General features: G+C 35.4%; 1 protein-coding gene across 1 annotated transcript; it reads left to right on the forward strand.

Annotated features, from left to right (window-relative positions):
* The first annotated feature begins 3,079 nt into the window (after positions 1-3,079).
* Positions 3,080-15,765, forward strand: LOC139119896 (tetraspanin-33-like). The gene is made up of 7 exons (XM_070683845.1): positions 3,080-3,299; positions 7,489-7,680; positions 8,105-8,179; positions 8,461-8,556; positions 10,111-10,290; positions 11,199-11,315; positions 11,973-15,765. Exons 1-7 carry the CDS (start codon positions 3,231-3,233, stop codon positions 12,069-12,071), a joined length of 828 nt encoding a protein of 275 aa, XP_070539946.1. The 5' UTR covers positions 3,080-3,230; the 3' UTR covers positions 12,072-15,765.
* The last annotated feature ends 445 nt before the right edge of the window (positions 15,766-16,210 follow it).

Here is a 16,210-nt window from a genome sequence, read left to right on the forward strand (position 1 = left end):
TATGTCGTTCTGCTCACTGAAACATACTGTCAGTCCTCGGATCCTCTTCTCCTGCCGTGCTCGTACACATAATAACAAAGCGTCAATTACATAATTTATGATATACACCAGGAATTGCGTCATCAGCGTATTGACGTGTTATTTGAATACACATAGTATGAAAAGACGCCTGATGATTGATAATTCAACATGTTTCAATAAGCAGAACAACGTAAATAACTTCGCACATCAAACATAAATTACCAAAATAATTTAAAAAGATAAGCAACGTTTGTCCCTTTAATGTAAGAATTTAATTTCCTACATAGGGACAAATAAAATAAATTAATTGAGCTCTTTTAATCTGCTGTAGGTATCATAACATGACACAGTACTTTATACTGTATGATGCAGTTGTCAAGGCAACTAATGAAGTTTTCACTTTTGCCGTTTGACTTTTATGGTTGCAATAATATACAATTCCGAAATTGCCATCTCATTTTTCAATGCCGAAGCAAATATATCAAATAGGTAATTGATCTTATTAGTTTATAGTATGTTGTTAGTGGTCTTATATTTATATGTCGTGGTCCCTTCTGATTTTTTCAATCCCAGAATCTCTGTTCACATATTTAGATCCAATTTATCTGTAGAAGTTGGTAGGATTTTTTCCCAGTATTGTGTTCGTTTTGAAAGGAAGGCCAGAAGACGCCTCATGTCAAAGAATGTCAACATTTTGTTTCAATCATGGATGTAGTGTTCGCCAATCACAGCATTCCTTTCAAAGTGGGCAGTTTTTCTGCAACACTGATTCTGATTGGCCAGTTTGTGTGTATGTATTCTTCAACAACCACTTTCTTTATGCAAAGTACAGTCTAGGTTTACCTCACAGGATTTGAAGAGAAAGATATGAGTGACATATGTCGTGTATGCTGCCAACACCATTTTGTCATCGTGTTTCGAGACAATGCTTTTTGCATATGGGTTTGTAAAATGTCGTATTTGTTAAAAAAATACGGGCCTGGACTTTGTTGTGATAGATTTTTGAAGAATTTGTACAATTTAGATATTTATTCTGGTGCACTAGTACATTGTGAAATGTGAGGAATAGGTTTACAAATGTGATGGAAGAGGTGTACAAGTTGTCGAGTCTTGTATAGTGAAGATTTTTACTTGTATGTACTTTCTATTATTTTTCTATTTTTCTATCAACAACCAAAGACTTTGACTTTTGTACAAAATAGTAGTGTTCGTATAGAATATCATTGTTATACATTGTTGTACTCAATCACTGAGATGTTAAAGTGGCGTTGATGAATTTTTTTACAGTAAATTATTGACAAAAATTCAATGTAAAATGTTTATTTTGCATTTTTTACATCTTCAATTGTGTCATGTGTGAAAGTATTGGGTGTCTTGTTCGTGTGTCAGTAGATGGGTATGTGTGTTCTCAAAGCAGATGCTGCTACTTAAAATAGTGTTTCTTTATGTACACAAGCTACCAGGAAGGGATTTCAAAGTTCTCGCCATGTATTCCACACAAAATAACTACGATGATCCACTCATTCACTATATCGTAGCACTAACAACAGTAGATCGGATGTGTGAAGTTGCCTTTATTTCCTTTATATTTGTTACAAACACATCCCTACGCTGGCGTTGAATTTATAGTACAACTTCCTATTACCTCATTGCGTTCAATTGTTTCCCAGCATTTTCTGTGTTTGTAAAAGGCTAATGTCATCATTTATAAAAAGCAAGTTGTTTTGTGCGCTTGTGGCACATTCTGATAGTGAAAGAAAATATATGCCTTCTCAATCAAGTAATACAGGTTAGACTGAAATTAAATATCTGATCCTGAAATGTAGAATATTGGTGAACAAACAATAGAACTGCATGCTTTACATGTAATAATCATGATCGCCTTCATACCAGCTAGAAGTAAAATAGTCCAATATATCCAGTAGCACGGCCATACCAGTACAGTATTTCATGTTCTATGTCATGTATTGAACCCAGATCTTGCATGACAACTACCTGTATTGGCAATCTTCATCTAAAAGACCCATTGTTCTAGTTTTTCAGTGAAGTGCATAGTTTGTTATAGTGCATTCCCCAATGAATAGTCCAATGTCAAGTGCCACTCCTGTTTTGCCAATATAGAGACCTGGTTATTCATATTTTTGTTGGATTAAAACAAATTTTTGATAAGAAGTAAACAACATATTCCTAATAAAGATGTATCTATCAATTTTGAATGGAAAATTTTTGATATTACCTAGTTACCAGGCTGTGTTAAAAATAATAACCATCATGAGACTTATATATGTATAGTGATATGTCATATTGCTATTAAGATCAAAATTGGAACCCAAGATCATTGACACTTTTCTATTGTGGTTTTTCTTTCGCTTTTCTTTTTTTTTGCCCATTGTGCTTTTTCTCTAGCAGTTTTTTTGCCCAGAGTTCAACACTATTTGCAGTTTCCAGCCGTACGAATATTTGTAGCAAGGGTAGCATGGATGAAATTGTTTCATAAGTTTGCTCCAAAATCTAATGCTCTAGCTTTTCAAGGTCAAGTAAACTAACAGAAATAGTGCATCGATGCTCTTGTTTCTCATCCAAAATTTTTTTGTAAAATGTGTATATGTAACTCGTACCACAAGATATACCTCCATGGTTTTGTTTCGTTGAGTTATTTGTCTCTTTTTATTCATCTTCGCTTCTGAATTTGACGTTATTCATTTTTGTCTTGTTTTGCCTGATTTCTGCACTTGTTCAAAGTGACCTTTGGAATCATGTACAAGTTGGACTGAGAAGTGTTTCAGCAGTTAACCACACACAGTTGAAAAACAGATTCTCGCTCTCTTGCTTCTAAAAAAATTGAATATAATTGTCTAAATATTATTTCATTTAAAATGCTATATTCTCAGTTGATATCACATGGATCTAAACTTCGAGCAACCTGGTTCTGCGATGTAAAAAGTTCGATATATGGAATATTTTCCAGACAGGACTCAGGTATGCGTGAAAAACAAAAGAAGTTACACAGTATACTCGTGAGGGAGTCTGAGTATGCGCATACGTGGGAAGTTGAAAGGTTGAAAGTGCAAGTGAACGTCCTCGGAGCAGGAAGTCCTTCTGACTGTAGGGCGTTGTTGTTCAACGTATCCGTGTTTCACTTCGACAACCGTTCAATAACTTGATACCAGTTTCGCAGTAGCAGTACTTCAGAAGATAACAAGAAAGCCATGTCGGATGAAAGCGCAGTAAATCCGGTCATTAAGTACCTACTATTCGCTTTTAATTTTATATTTTGGGTAAGTCAACATATACAGTGTTTATTCTCTCAGATTGTGATGTGTGACGATTGGCTTCGGACTGCTATGTACAGTTTTACTGCTTGTGTGAGATATTATTCGCGTTCTACCTCCATACTTTAACTTTCCATGTACAGCTGCAAGTGTCTATGAATCCCTGATCACATATTTAGAGCCACGAGAATATTACATTCAGGGTTCTCCTGATATAGTTGCATGGTGACGATATATGATACCGAAAATTCTATTAATGTAAAATGTGTACAGCCTGTACCTTGCAGTGTGTAGGTCTGTCATGGCTTCACACTCACAGGGCAAAGAGTTGCACGCAATCGACCACGGGTTTGTGATGGGGTTAGGGAACTGCCCCGAAGTGAGAGACGTTCTGTGACAATGTTTATTCGGGACCATTTTGAGGTTTCAAATTTACTCCGCAATATAGAAACAGCCTGGAATTTCAACAATCCAGAATTCAGGATAGGGCTTAGCTGTTGTTTCGGAGTACGGACTAACACACGAATACTTCCTTTGTGTGCCTTTTTTTCAAAACATTCCATCCTTAGATAAGAAGAGAGTGGAACATTTTTATAAATGTAGGGGCCTGATACTTCTTAGGTGGCTCCTGTTTATGTGTAATAAATGTGTCCAGTAGCCTCTCACTGTTAAACAGTTGTTTATCATGCAACTTGGATACTTTGTTGTCCTTTTGAAAGTGTTCAGTTTTGTACTTTTTCCAATTTTTTGGAATGTACCATAACACACTCTCTTCTAGTGTGAGTTGAGTATAATTAGGATTGATTGATACATCCGTGATGGACCATGATTTACATCACCATCATATAGTCAAGAAATTGTCATTATGTCTCTAAACTTTGATACTAAAAACTTGTAGTAATCAAATGTGATAACAGGCTAAAGACAAGTGGTATTACATTGAAATATTCCTGTCAATGATGTATGTGTATATTGCCCTTTGACCCCAGTGTGGACTTTGCTGCCAGATTACACTTCAGACTTACCATGGCAACCTCTGAATAGGCCAAAATATTACTGCCTCATCTTTACATTTTTTTAACCAGTTCACCCCGATTGCCTGTAATTAAGTGCACAATCGATAACAATCAGTTTTGGCGAAACTGTAGTGGTGAAACGGCTTGAAAACATAACATTATGCATGCAAAACAATTCTGCAGAAGTGAAGTTTACTCAATACAAATTGACATATTGTAAATTGGCCCTTGTTGTCAAGTGTGATATCCGGAAGAGATTCACAATCACCATGGTAACTCTACCCCAACAGAGTAAGGGCAACAAGCACACATATTTAATCTTGCATTTATACGTGTATGTTCCTCGTACTACAAGTACAGCTAATTCTTGTTTGTAAATTTGTGGAAGTTATTAAGTTGTAATTTGCTGAGGGAATAGCACAGGAGTGTATGGTTGGTGAGCATGGTATACTGCACCAATGGTTATCCTATCAGGCATGAAATCACTTGTCAACAGTCACAATGTTCATTCTCTGCATGTTGGTTTTTATTGTGTTTTGAACAATCTTGAGTTGCTGGGAAAAGATTCAGCATCTATATGGGGTACCAAATTTTAAAATTAACCTGTTTGTAGATTACTTACGTTCCTGCAAGTGTTTTTCCACTAGTTCTGGAAAGGGTTATTTAAAGTTATCATTTCACTCATCAATGTCAATGATATTGTGCAAATAAAGCATTTGCAAACATCTTTGTTGATCTTTTTTGGATTCCAATCACAAATATTTGCCAGTGTAATTACCGAATTCCTACCGAGATCACCTGAGATCACAGTTAGAAATTATAAATTGCAGTGAATCAATTATGATGTAAAAGGTCATTGTATGACATTGCAATCATGAGGAGAGAAGGAGAAATTGAAGAGTGAGACTAACCAGAACCCTCAGAAGCTGATGTAACCATTTCCGATTTGAATTATAGGAAAGTTTCCTATGTCACCGAATGATCTACAGGAATCCAAGAGTAGCACATCTCTTTGCCACAGCATGCACTCACTAGCGTTCAAACTCTTTATGTACTAGTATTCCCTAACTCATTGTGCAAGAGTGCCATTCACTAACGTTCAGACTTCAAAAGCTATAAATTCAACCAGCCTATGAAAAGCGATCATCCTCTCCAAAGACGCGACCAAAGGATTTTTTAACAGATTTCATGCAAGCCATGAATTTACCGCAAGACCAATGTTTATATTAAGGTGAGAACATGCCTCGGGGACAGATATTCAGATTCTCAAACTTTTACAATTCTTTTTCTGGTCTACCACTTGGGGGGGGGGGTTCATTTAAAGCTCTTGGTGTAAGAAAACTTAACACCAGCTTAGTTTTTCAATATTCGAAAATTGTATTTTTCTCCATATAGTTAACACAGGAATGGTAGCCATTTGTAATTTTAAATATTGATTAATCTTGGGTTATTTGTGTCTCTAGTACCAAAATTTGTACGGTGACCCCCAATCTTTATTCTTGATTTTGAAAGAGAATGTTTCAAAGATTCCTTGAGGAAAGTTTGAGCAAAAGTTTAAGGCTTTCACTTTTGAGGCGCATACTACCTTAGAAAGTAACCTGTTGAAAAGATTCATACAAAAGGGTAATGCCTGTGTAATTCAATGTTGTGAAAATACAACATTCTATAATATATTAGACTCATATAGGTTGACTACCTTTGAATATTTTCACAAGACACTCGGCACATTTCTGAAGTATGCATTGCTGCATACTTGCTATAAAGGTTGGTGCAAACACTCTTCTTCAGCATCTGTGCAATCGTTGTCAAAGCTCACATAATGAAATGAACATTTTTGCAGTTCTAGTGACTCTTTGACATAAAAGTTACCAAGCCAACATAATGCTGCCCTGGAGATGGATTTTACCGTAATGCGCTTTTCAATACATGTATCTCGCAGGCAACATTGGCCCATGGCTTACACACGACTTGATACATTGTTCTTTTGATAAAACTGGAACCGTCAAAGTCTCAGTTTGATGTGTTGATTATTATGAACAAAATTCATTTGCTCTACAGATTAGGTGGGATTTGAGCACAATGCAAGTAATGAAATTTGCTTCACAGGCTTTAATTATGATGATCCTAAAAATTTTTTATGTATTATGTTTTTATTCGAGTCTTTTCAAGAAGGGAAAAAATTAGTAGATGTTCTCACATTTGATAATATAAAAATGAGTTCAATTCATTCTCTGCATGAAACATACATTTGCAATTACTGCAATCAGTCATTGATTCAATTCAAAGCATTTGTTCCATTTCAATGATGATTCATGGAACCAAGGAAGGAGACAATACCGTAATAGCTGTCAATTTTCATGAAACCAATATCATAATTTCCTATCAAATGTGCCAGTGTACTTTCAGTATCCAGATGCTACTCTTCCTATCAAAAGGTCAGTAAGTTCAAAATAGCCGTCCCATCAAATAAAATCAGAAATTTTAAATGCCATTATTCATTTTCTATATGTGCACTTCACTCAGCTATGGAGTCCCTAGTTGTAATCATGTGCAAAGGGAAGTTTACCTGCAATAATCTGGAAATCTTTCAAAAGATCTTCACTCAGTATGCATAATTTCCCAGCACACAAGGTATACAGTGATTCATTATGAAGCTAGAAATTTCTGTTATTCAAGGTAGTCAAGGTTTTTACGCAAAAAGTTTAACAAATAACAGTTATCGGAATGACTACATGTATGGTATAGGTAGTAATGAAGCATCAGGCATTGAGGGGCTGGTTGTTTTATATATGAGGCTTGTGATGAGTCTTGTATTTAGAAACTACAGGGGTAAAATATTTGGAATGGTTTGCTGAGCAACCTCTAGGAGATTTAAGCGACAACATTTAATTGCCACCATACTCTCCTGTGCTCTTCTAAATCATTATAAATGTCAATACCAGTAGCTGTAGTATGGAGTGTTTCCCAGATACACTGACTAGTCTGCCACATTGTCTGTGTGTGTTTGTTTGATGTCATGTAAATAACTAGCAGGGTATAAACTGCGTTGTTTTCAGTGACACACCCTTTACCACTGCTGGTAGGTTCATGATCATACTGAATGAAGTACCATGCACAGAAACATTGCCATGAGCTCGAGTGATGTCACCATGTGTTTGTTTGCACTTTCTTTTCTCCAGGTGGTTGGATTTTTAATGCTAGGTCTGGGAATATGGGCTACAGTAGAGAAAGGCGTCGGCAATGTAATGGACTACTTAGATCTGTTGACTGACCCAGCCATCGTGCTCATTGTTGTTGGTGCCGTGATCTTCATTATAGGTTTTGCTGGATGTGTCGGTGCCATCAGAGAAAACACGTTTTTTCTCATGTTTGTGAGTATAAATGAAGACTCTTGGATTCCTGAATTTTTGTTATTCATAGTTATGATCATTTTATTCATTGAATAAGTGTGCTCGACTGAGAGAGAGACAGAGAGAGAGAGAGAGAGAAAGAGAGACAGACAGACAGACAGACAGATAGACAGAGACAGAAAAAGGGAGGAGACAGACAAACAGACAGACAGAAACATAGACACAGAGGGGGACGGAGGGAGGGGACCAGAAAATGTAACAATCACAAATATCTTATGGAGATAAATTTATGATCATCTAAAATTCCTGAATATCTCATGTTCTAAAATGTGTTTTTTCCTGGAATACAAATTTGCAACACATGAAAAGTTTACCACAAAACCATATTTATGAAAACAAGCTATCAACCCTAAATCTTGATAATTTTCTATTTCTTTCTCTACAGTTTTATCTCTTCCTGGCGTTGATATTGCTTTTAGAGCTGGTAGCAGGAATTGTAGCCATTGTGTTTGCTGAAGAGGTAATTCATTTTTCTATGTGTTTATTTGTTTTTTTGTTTGTTTATTCATCTATTGCATCACAAGATTTCTGAAAGAACAGCATCTTAACAATATCATTTTGTTGAACAACTAGGTACATACCTAATCTTATGTTACACAGTTTTAACAATATTTAAACCTTGTTGTGTTTTGTACTGTCAGTTCTTTTTCTAACGATACATGTATTTTATTCTGACCTGAAAATTTGCATCATCTGTTGATAATTTTACACTTTATCTTGTTTCATTATTTTATTCTCTAGACGTACAATCAAGTGGACATTGTGGTACAAAGAGCAATTGTCAGATACAGGAGTGACCCAGACTTGAGAAATTTCATTGATTTTGTCCAAGTGGAAGTAAGTTGAATTAAGCTTCTGTTCTAAAATATTGAAATGTCTACTTGATGGCTATAAGTCTTAATTTTTGTGACAATTATCCTCCTCAGCCTGGTTATTTTGCAAAGTCATCCAGGATTTATCCAACTGTCATTGATTGTGTCCTCATGACAACAAACAGACAGAACGCTTTCAATTGATATGATTACATTAGGGGACGTTTCCATCTAAAAAACAGTGCATATTCAATGCACATTCACCCCTTGAAATAGGGGTTTGAAGGGGTATGGAGCTCCTAATTAAAGTTATTTGCCATCTCGTAAGCTGTTTGCAATATGTGATTAGAGATAGCGATTAAGTGGGTGTACAGGGAAGACATCTCTGCCTTACACACTTCACTCATACAGATAATCGTTCGCCTTGAACTTCTTTAAACATTGTACCCTAATTTTCACAGATTAGGACCTATAAATATACTACAAGCCATATGTTAGTTCAAATTAATAAAAGTAGGAACAAATTCCGATGTCCTGAAATGATATACTGTTGTCAAGGTTTACACGAGACTGAGTTTGTGCCGCTTCACTGTACAATACCTTGGCATAAAGTAGTACCGGCCAAGCTATTGGTATCTGAAGTTGCTGACTAAGCGTTATGTAATGTCTGATTATATCTGATATAACTACTTCAGATTGCATATTATCAGTGCCGAAAGAGCCCAAAAAAGTGTACTGTTTTTTAGATGCGAGCGTCCCGTCATGATATATATATATCATATATCGATCGTGCTTGATCATTGTACGGCACAGAGAGGGGCCGCCATTTTGTTTGTTTACACTGAGGGTTGCCATGTCAACAGGTGTCGCGTGTGTGACATTAGCTGTCATGCCATGCGCTCACTACCTGTTCCGAGGTAGAGCGTGTCGTTCGAACGGCAAAATGTTTGCCAGAGCTTATCTAAAAAATACAAGAACTTAAGCAGAAAACCCATGGGAAAACATTACAAGATGTACTCAACATGTTATTTCTGTATTTAGCAACCCGAATATGCTTGTTCCTCGAAGCCCTTCAAATTTCACGTCGGCAACATCACTACGCAGGCGGAAAGCGGCAGCCATTTTGTTTGTTTACGTTGTTTACCATGAAATTGCAAATGTAGTTCAGGAACACTCCAAAACTGATGACGTTTAGTATGCATATCTCAACGTTTACCATGAAATATCATGGCTGATATTTTAATGTAAATGTCACTAGGATGAGGTGATATGGGCATGGGTATATGATAAACCATCAAAATCATACCAACTTTGTTACCTTGAAATCATATTATCCATGTTTGTCATGTATGTGAAAACCACACACGTGTGTGTGTTAGTGTTCTTCCGATGGTAAAGAATGTCAAATTACATTATATGGGACATGGAATATTTAACTGATTTTAACTCATTTGACCATACAGAGACAAACAAGTAGGGCAGGAAGACAGGTAATATGAGAAATAGATGAAGTACTATTTCAGTATAAAGAGTATTTTTGAATAAATATCTATGAATGGTGTAATTGTTTCATCTTCAGCTTAAATGCTGCGGTGGTAAAGGTGGTTATCAAGACTGGAGCAACAACATGTACTTCAACTGTTCAGACAGCAACCCAAGCAGAGAACGCTGCGGCGTACCGTATTCTTGCTGTCGGCCAGAGGACAATGGAAACAACATCATCAACACACAGTGTGGCTATGATACAACAAATAAACCTGTAAGTACTGACTGTCATACATATACTGATACATTTACAAGATTTTCCAAAAAAATGTATATTTGTCATGCCATGTTTTTTTTGCATAAAGTCTGTTATCAAGACTTGTAGTGATCCAATACTGTACGGTATACTGAAAGGTACTCGCTTCCAGACAATTCAAGCGAATGCATAAAAGGTTCCTGAAACAGCCTTTTTTCAGCTGAACATTTTGATACTTCATGACAGTAGAATGACAACTGATTGGGTCCACTTATAGTTTTTACAAATATATAATTAATAGGTTAATCTCTAATTATGAAATCTCAATGTTTTTCCTTAGTTAAGTTTTCATTATCAAATATAGTGGAAAAGTATCCCACCTTTCCTGGACACAAAACAATTAAGTCATGTTTACAACAAAAAAGACCAAAAGATTTGTACATATTCCAGTGAAATTTTCCCATATTGCTGGGCTATCTTTGCTTAATCTAACTATGGCTATCTACTATTGACACCAACCATGTCTACTCCTGTGTTGTGTTTTCTGTTTTACTACCTCCTATATTAGCAATCAAGTATTTCTCTATCATTTACATATGTGTATCTGGATAAATAACTCCGCATTACACACACAAACTTTTATAAGCTGCCTTAGATGCTTTACAAGTAATGCAGTTTTTGAGTGAAGATGCTGCTGACACTTGCGCCATCATATTAGTTTATTCATATTCTTTTGTTTTTATTCATAACACACTTACATGCCAAAGGCATGCTCTTGTATGCACAATACCATAAAGCTTGTCTCATGATTTCCAAGTACAGTGTATATACAGCCTGGACTTCACATAACACTTTTCCATGACTTCAGAGAAGGAAGGCTTTCTGTAAAAGTCAATTATGTAAATTCTTCATAAATTTTCCCGCAGACAACAGAAGTGAGTGATATAATTTACATAAGTGGATGTGTTGCGGTACTGGTCCAACTTGTGAATAATAATGTGTATTTGATTGGTGGACTTGCAATTGGTTTTGCAATTGTGCAGGTGAGATATATAAGTAGTCATTTACCATTCAATGCTGTTGAAAAAGTGATCTTTCCTGAGTGTTGCAGAGACCGTTAAATCTGTTGGCACCGTCCAAATAATTATATGTATTGTGGGTTGTTATATGCGGTGATGGTGATTTTATAGTTTGCAAAGAATGAATTTGCAAAAGGTATTCTGGGATAATGTGAAAAAATCATTTGTCCACATTTGTGTGTCTTTTGTGATTTTTTTGGTAAAAATATATTAGGTCTGTGTTGTATAGTATATATGTAAGAAGAAGAATATCTGATAACATGCTATCATCTGTGTTGTTATTCAATATGATTTCACTGAAAGCAAAATTAATTTTTCTTTTGGGGTCAAGTTTGATTAGATATTTTTTACAGGCCAATGTGACAAATTGATAACATACAACATTTTCGAGCTGTTCACTTGGAAAGAGAGACTGAAAGATCCATTGCTCGAGGGCGCTGTCTACCTCCCTCCCCCTGTAGAAAGCGCGCTCGAACAGATCTTTCAGTTATTGGAAAGCCAACATAAATCCAGGATACCCATGCCATTGAAACAATTAGTGAGACCAAAGCTTTTGCAATCGAGGGTGGAGGGAATTAATCTAACATGAGGTAAATTTGTCTTGTGCATTCTTTCATACAGATCATTGGAATATTCCTGGCCAGGACTTTGCACTCACAGATTGATGAACAGAGACGAAGACATGAAAGAGGTAAACAACAGAATCTGTCTCGGTTCTAAGATCAGTACAACAGCTCTCAAAGTGCATCACAGCAAGGAAAAATATCAGCCATATTGTAATTCTAATAAAAAGCTTACAAGGATTGTAAGGATTATTGGCTATGGGTACAAATTGAAGTGATAAACTCTTTCATGTTAGGGAACTGTTACTTATTTGGTGGTTAAAGTTATTTTTACTAATACTTGAATTTCCATACATCAATTTTGTCTTGGCAATGGTGTTCATCTTTTGAATGGTTTTGAATTTGATGTGGTGCAAGCATTGTGTATTTTTACGACTATTTTTTCTCTTAATTTAAACATGCAATAGGTCCTTAGAAAATTATTAACAGCACAGGTATGCAGTTTAAATCTTTCATTTTCTAGGCATGTACATACAGAGAGTCATTGTATTTCTTTTGAAGGTTAGAATGCACCTTGAAGACAAATATTTGGACACATATTTTTTTTCTGGTCTACCACTTTTGGGAGTTCATTTTTCAATAAGCACTTGGAGTGAAAGACATTTTCACTGTCTTAGTTTTTCAAAAAATTGGAAATTTTATTTAGTCTTGATAGAATTAACATTGGAATAGTGGCCATTTTGAATTTAAAATATCGGTGAATGTTATTTTTTTCTCTGTTGCCAAAATTTGCAGGTGACCTCTGATTTTTATTCTTGATTTGGAAACAGCATGATTGAAAGTTTCATTCAGGAAAGCTTGAGAACAAGATTATGTATTCTGCTTTGGAGGCGCGTACTGCCTGAATTATTGTGTGCTAGCATTAGGTGATGTAGTTGTTATGTGTACCTTGTATAGAAAGGAACTTTTGCAAAAACTGACTGTGACAAGACAGTCTTATCAGTGTTTTGTGCATAGAAAGGTATAAAAGGATATACTTGCAATATTGTCAAATGTGACCCTCTTTTTCCACAAAGTTTTCCATGTCTAGCAACATCACAGAATCAACAATTCAGCTTAGCAAAAGTTTTGTACAGGTAGTGTTATTGTAAATGAAATTTCCAACATTTCAGAAATTCTTCTCTACAAAGTGTACCAACTGTGTAATGCAGTGCATTTAATAATGCAGCCTGTTCTGCGGTACAAATTCCAAAATCTATTATCAATACACTGAACAGATACTGCAAATATGAACTAAATATTGAGTAAATTTTGAAAAAAAGATATGAGGGTTGCTGGTATTTACCGATGTACCCATTCATTATGGGCTATATCATAATAATAGGACTCTAGGTAAATGAATATTTTCTAGTATTCAATATTCATTTAGAACAGTACCATATACGGCATTACATTCATTGTCTTCTCTATCATATTTCATGATTATTTGGAAATATGTATGATAATATCACATCTGTGCCTTGGATGATAAGGTGACTCACAACATACGTGGCTTTAAGTTCAAATACATTGTTGTGTATATTATTGTGCTAGACTTACGGTGTCAAAGAGAATGCATACGATGTACAAGGACATAAATCCTTGTAAATTGTGAGTGAACTTGTCGGTATACACATTTAAAAGTTGAATTTCAAATGCAATGTTGAAAGTAGAGTGTTTTCAGAATCACATGCTGGGGAATGTCCGGCAAATCAGTTGAGCATGTAGAATAAAATATTCATGGGTCATGTGATTGCACACTGGGGAAATCAGTTTAGCATGTAAAATAAAAAATCCAACTCACACAGTGAAGAAATTGTAGTTCAGTGGAATTATTCCACACAAATTCAGTTTTATTGACTGGTCTTTGTACATTCTGTGACTTAATCTTGTGAGATTTTTTTTTTTTTTAATATTCTGATTGTGTATAAAGGTTTTCCCAGTGTTTACATACAGCAGTTGTGAAGTCAAAGGTCAAATAACATCCCAAGTTATTGGACATTGCGCTACTGTCATTGGACTCTGTATCTCTTGATACTAAAGTCTCCTGTACAATGAAACCACATGTTATAGGTGTAAATGTATCATAACATCCCTATTATAATCAGTAGGGGATAAAATCTGATGATTTTTACAATTCTTTTCTCTTTTTCTCTGAATTGTAAATTTTCAATGCTGTGCTTGAAATATTGTAGTTTTAATGTATTTAATGTTATTATTGTATATTTGGTACAAAGTCCATACTCTAAATTTTTTCATAGAGGGACAGTAGACTGATAGAGGCTGAATGTTTTGCCTGTCAGGTGTAAAAAACACACACTCTGTGTATCCCAATGCAGCTTGTAATCTTTTTGATATATTAAATTCAGCAACCTTGTCTATATGATTAATGGAATTTTCAGAACTCCGACAGGTTTCTGTGCAATATAGATTACTACCTTACCTTGATCAGTTTGATGGTTTTCATGTAGACACATTTAGAGGTTTTTAAAGTTTACTTTACATTCAGAACCTTGTCTATATTTGTAATATTTGGAACTTCCAAAACTTGCTGTGCAATGTACAACTTACATGATATTACAAACACACGATGGTCAAATCTTGGAAATGTGAGGTAAATTTATTCCTCAATAACAAGAGTACAGCTGTAATACTGTAGTTTGGTAATACTGTAGTTTGGTTTTACGGAGAACTGTTCATTTTGGGGTAATGAAAGTAGTTGGCAAATAACCAAACCTAGTGAACCATCTTTTCTGTTGTTCAGCTTTAGTGTGTGTCACTAACTTTTTTTTATGCGACGTTTTTTTTATTCAAAAATATGTTTTCATAATATTGTAATATCTACCAAATACAATATTTTCATTTTAGCTCCCATTGTGTCATACATCTGTGTTGCTGCAGATCTGTAGCCCTACCACTCCCTTTGCCCACAACACAATCAGCAAAGGGAGAGGTAGGCTACGGATCCGCAGCAAACATCTGTGATGACGAGTGTTCATCTCTCATCTAGATTATCCAATGTGTGTATGTCTGTCTTTCTGTATGTTTTGCTGTCCATCAACTACAAAACCTCAAAAAAATACAGTCACTTTTATAACCAGTATTAACATGGTCAGAATTTTATACAAACGTCGAGTCAGCACTCTGCAAACTATGTGCTTGGCAGAACAGCTATCACGACAGCATGCACCCAGAAATTCATCATGACAGTATGCACCCAGAAATATGTATGATGAAAATCAGAGTTGGATAGTTCACTCTCTGTTATTGCAATTTGAATCTGGTTTATGTACGTTTGTTGCCTGGTAACCACTCTTTAAGTGTCCGTCATTTTAGTTGGCTTTTAGCGATGTAATCCCACATTTACATACCCAGTGCCCTAAAATGTTGATCTGGCACTCCTGAACAATGCAATCAGTTTTCTCTTAGGGGGCTGTCTTTATGAAGCAAGTGTACCCCTTAAGATTACATGTCTATGGCTTTGTAACATAATTTAGTGTTTGGCCTTAGTAGTGTTCTGCAAATTTCCCTTTGAACCAAGCATATTATTAAATTTCAGCTTTCAAGCTTGCAACCTGCATGTTAGCTCAACCTATGAGCATTGTCAGGACCAGTTTAATCATTTATGGCAGCATCTATGTGAAGCAGACATCAGAACTGCCATGAAAAGAGAATCTGGAGGAGTCTCTTCTATGTAAAGCAGTCAGCCTTGAAACGTTTAATATGATTGGCCATAGACCTTGAAGACTTGACAGAGATGCCTAGATCAGCCAATCATTCTTTGGTTTGAAAACTGTGTCACAATCATTTGTGGAAATAGGACATGAGCACTCTTCCCATGGGTGTCTCGATATTTTAATGAGGATCAAGATGGGATAATGAATGAACACCCAGTGAATGGACTCTCATTATAGTATTGGTCACAAATATCTGCTCCAGTATTATTCTTCATCTCCCATCTGTGAACAGAAATTATTTTTCAACATGTCACTTCCTGAAAGATTTTTTTTTTTTTTATTTTTACACTTCAACAGAAAGTATTCTCTGATGATGTATAAAGTCTTGAGATGATTTTTTTACACTTTTTGTAAATTTTATCTTTCTAGTTTAGGAAATGTCTGTAGAATAGGATAGAAAATTTGATAATATTAATGGTGGTTTGAATTTAATTAGGTTGATCTTCAATACATTTTTTTTTCATATATTTTATTATCATTAAAATAAATCATTACAAGAAAAATTTGTCACGGAGTTGTT

Source organism: Ptychodera flava, chromosome 20 (assembly GCF_041260155.1).
Source record: "Ptychodera flava strain L36383 chromosome 20, AS_Pfla_20210202, whole genome shotgun sequence".
NCBI lineage: Eukaryota > Metazoa > Hemichordata > Enteropneusta > Ptychoderidae > Ptychodera > Ptychodera flava.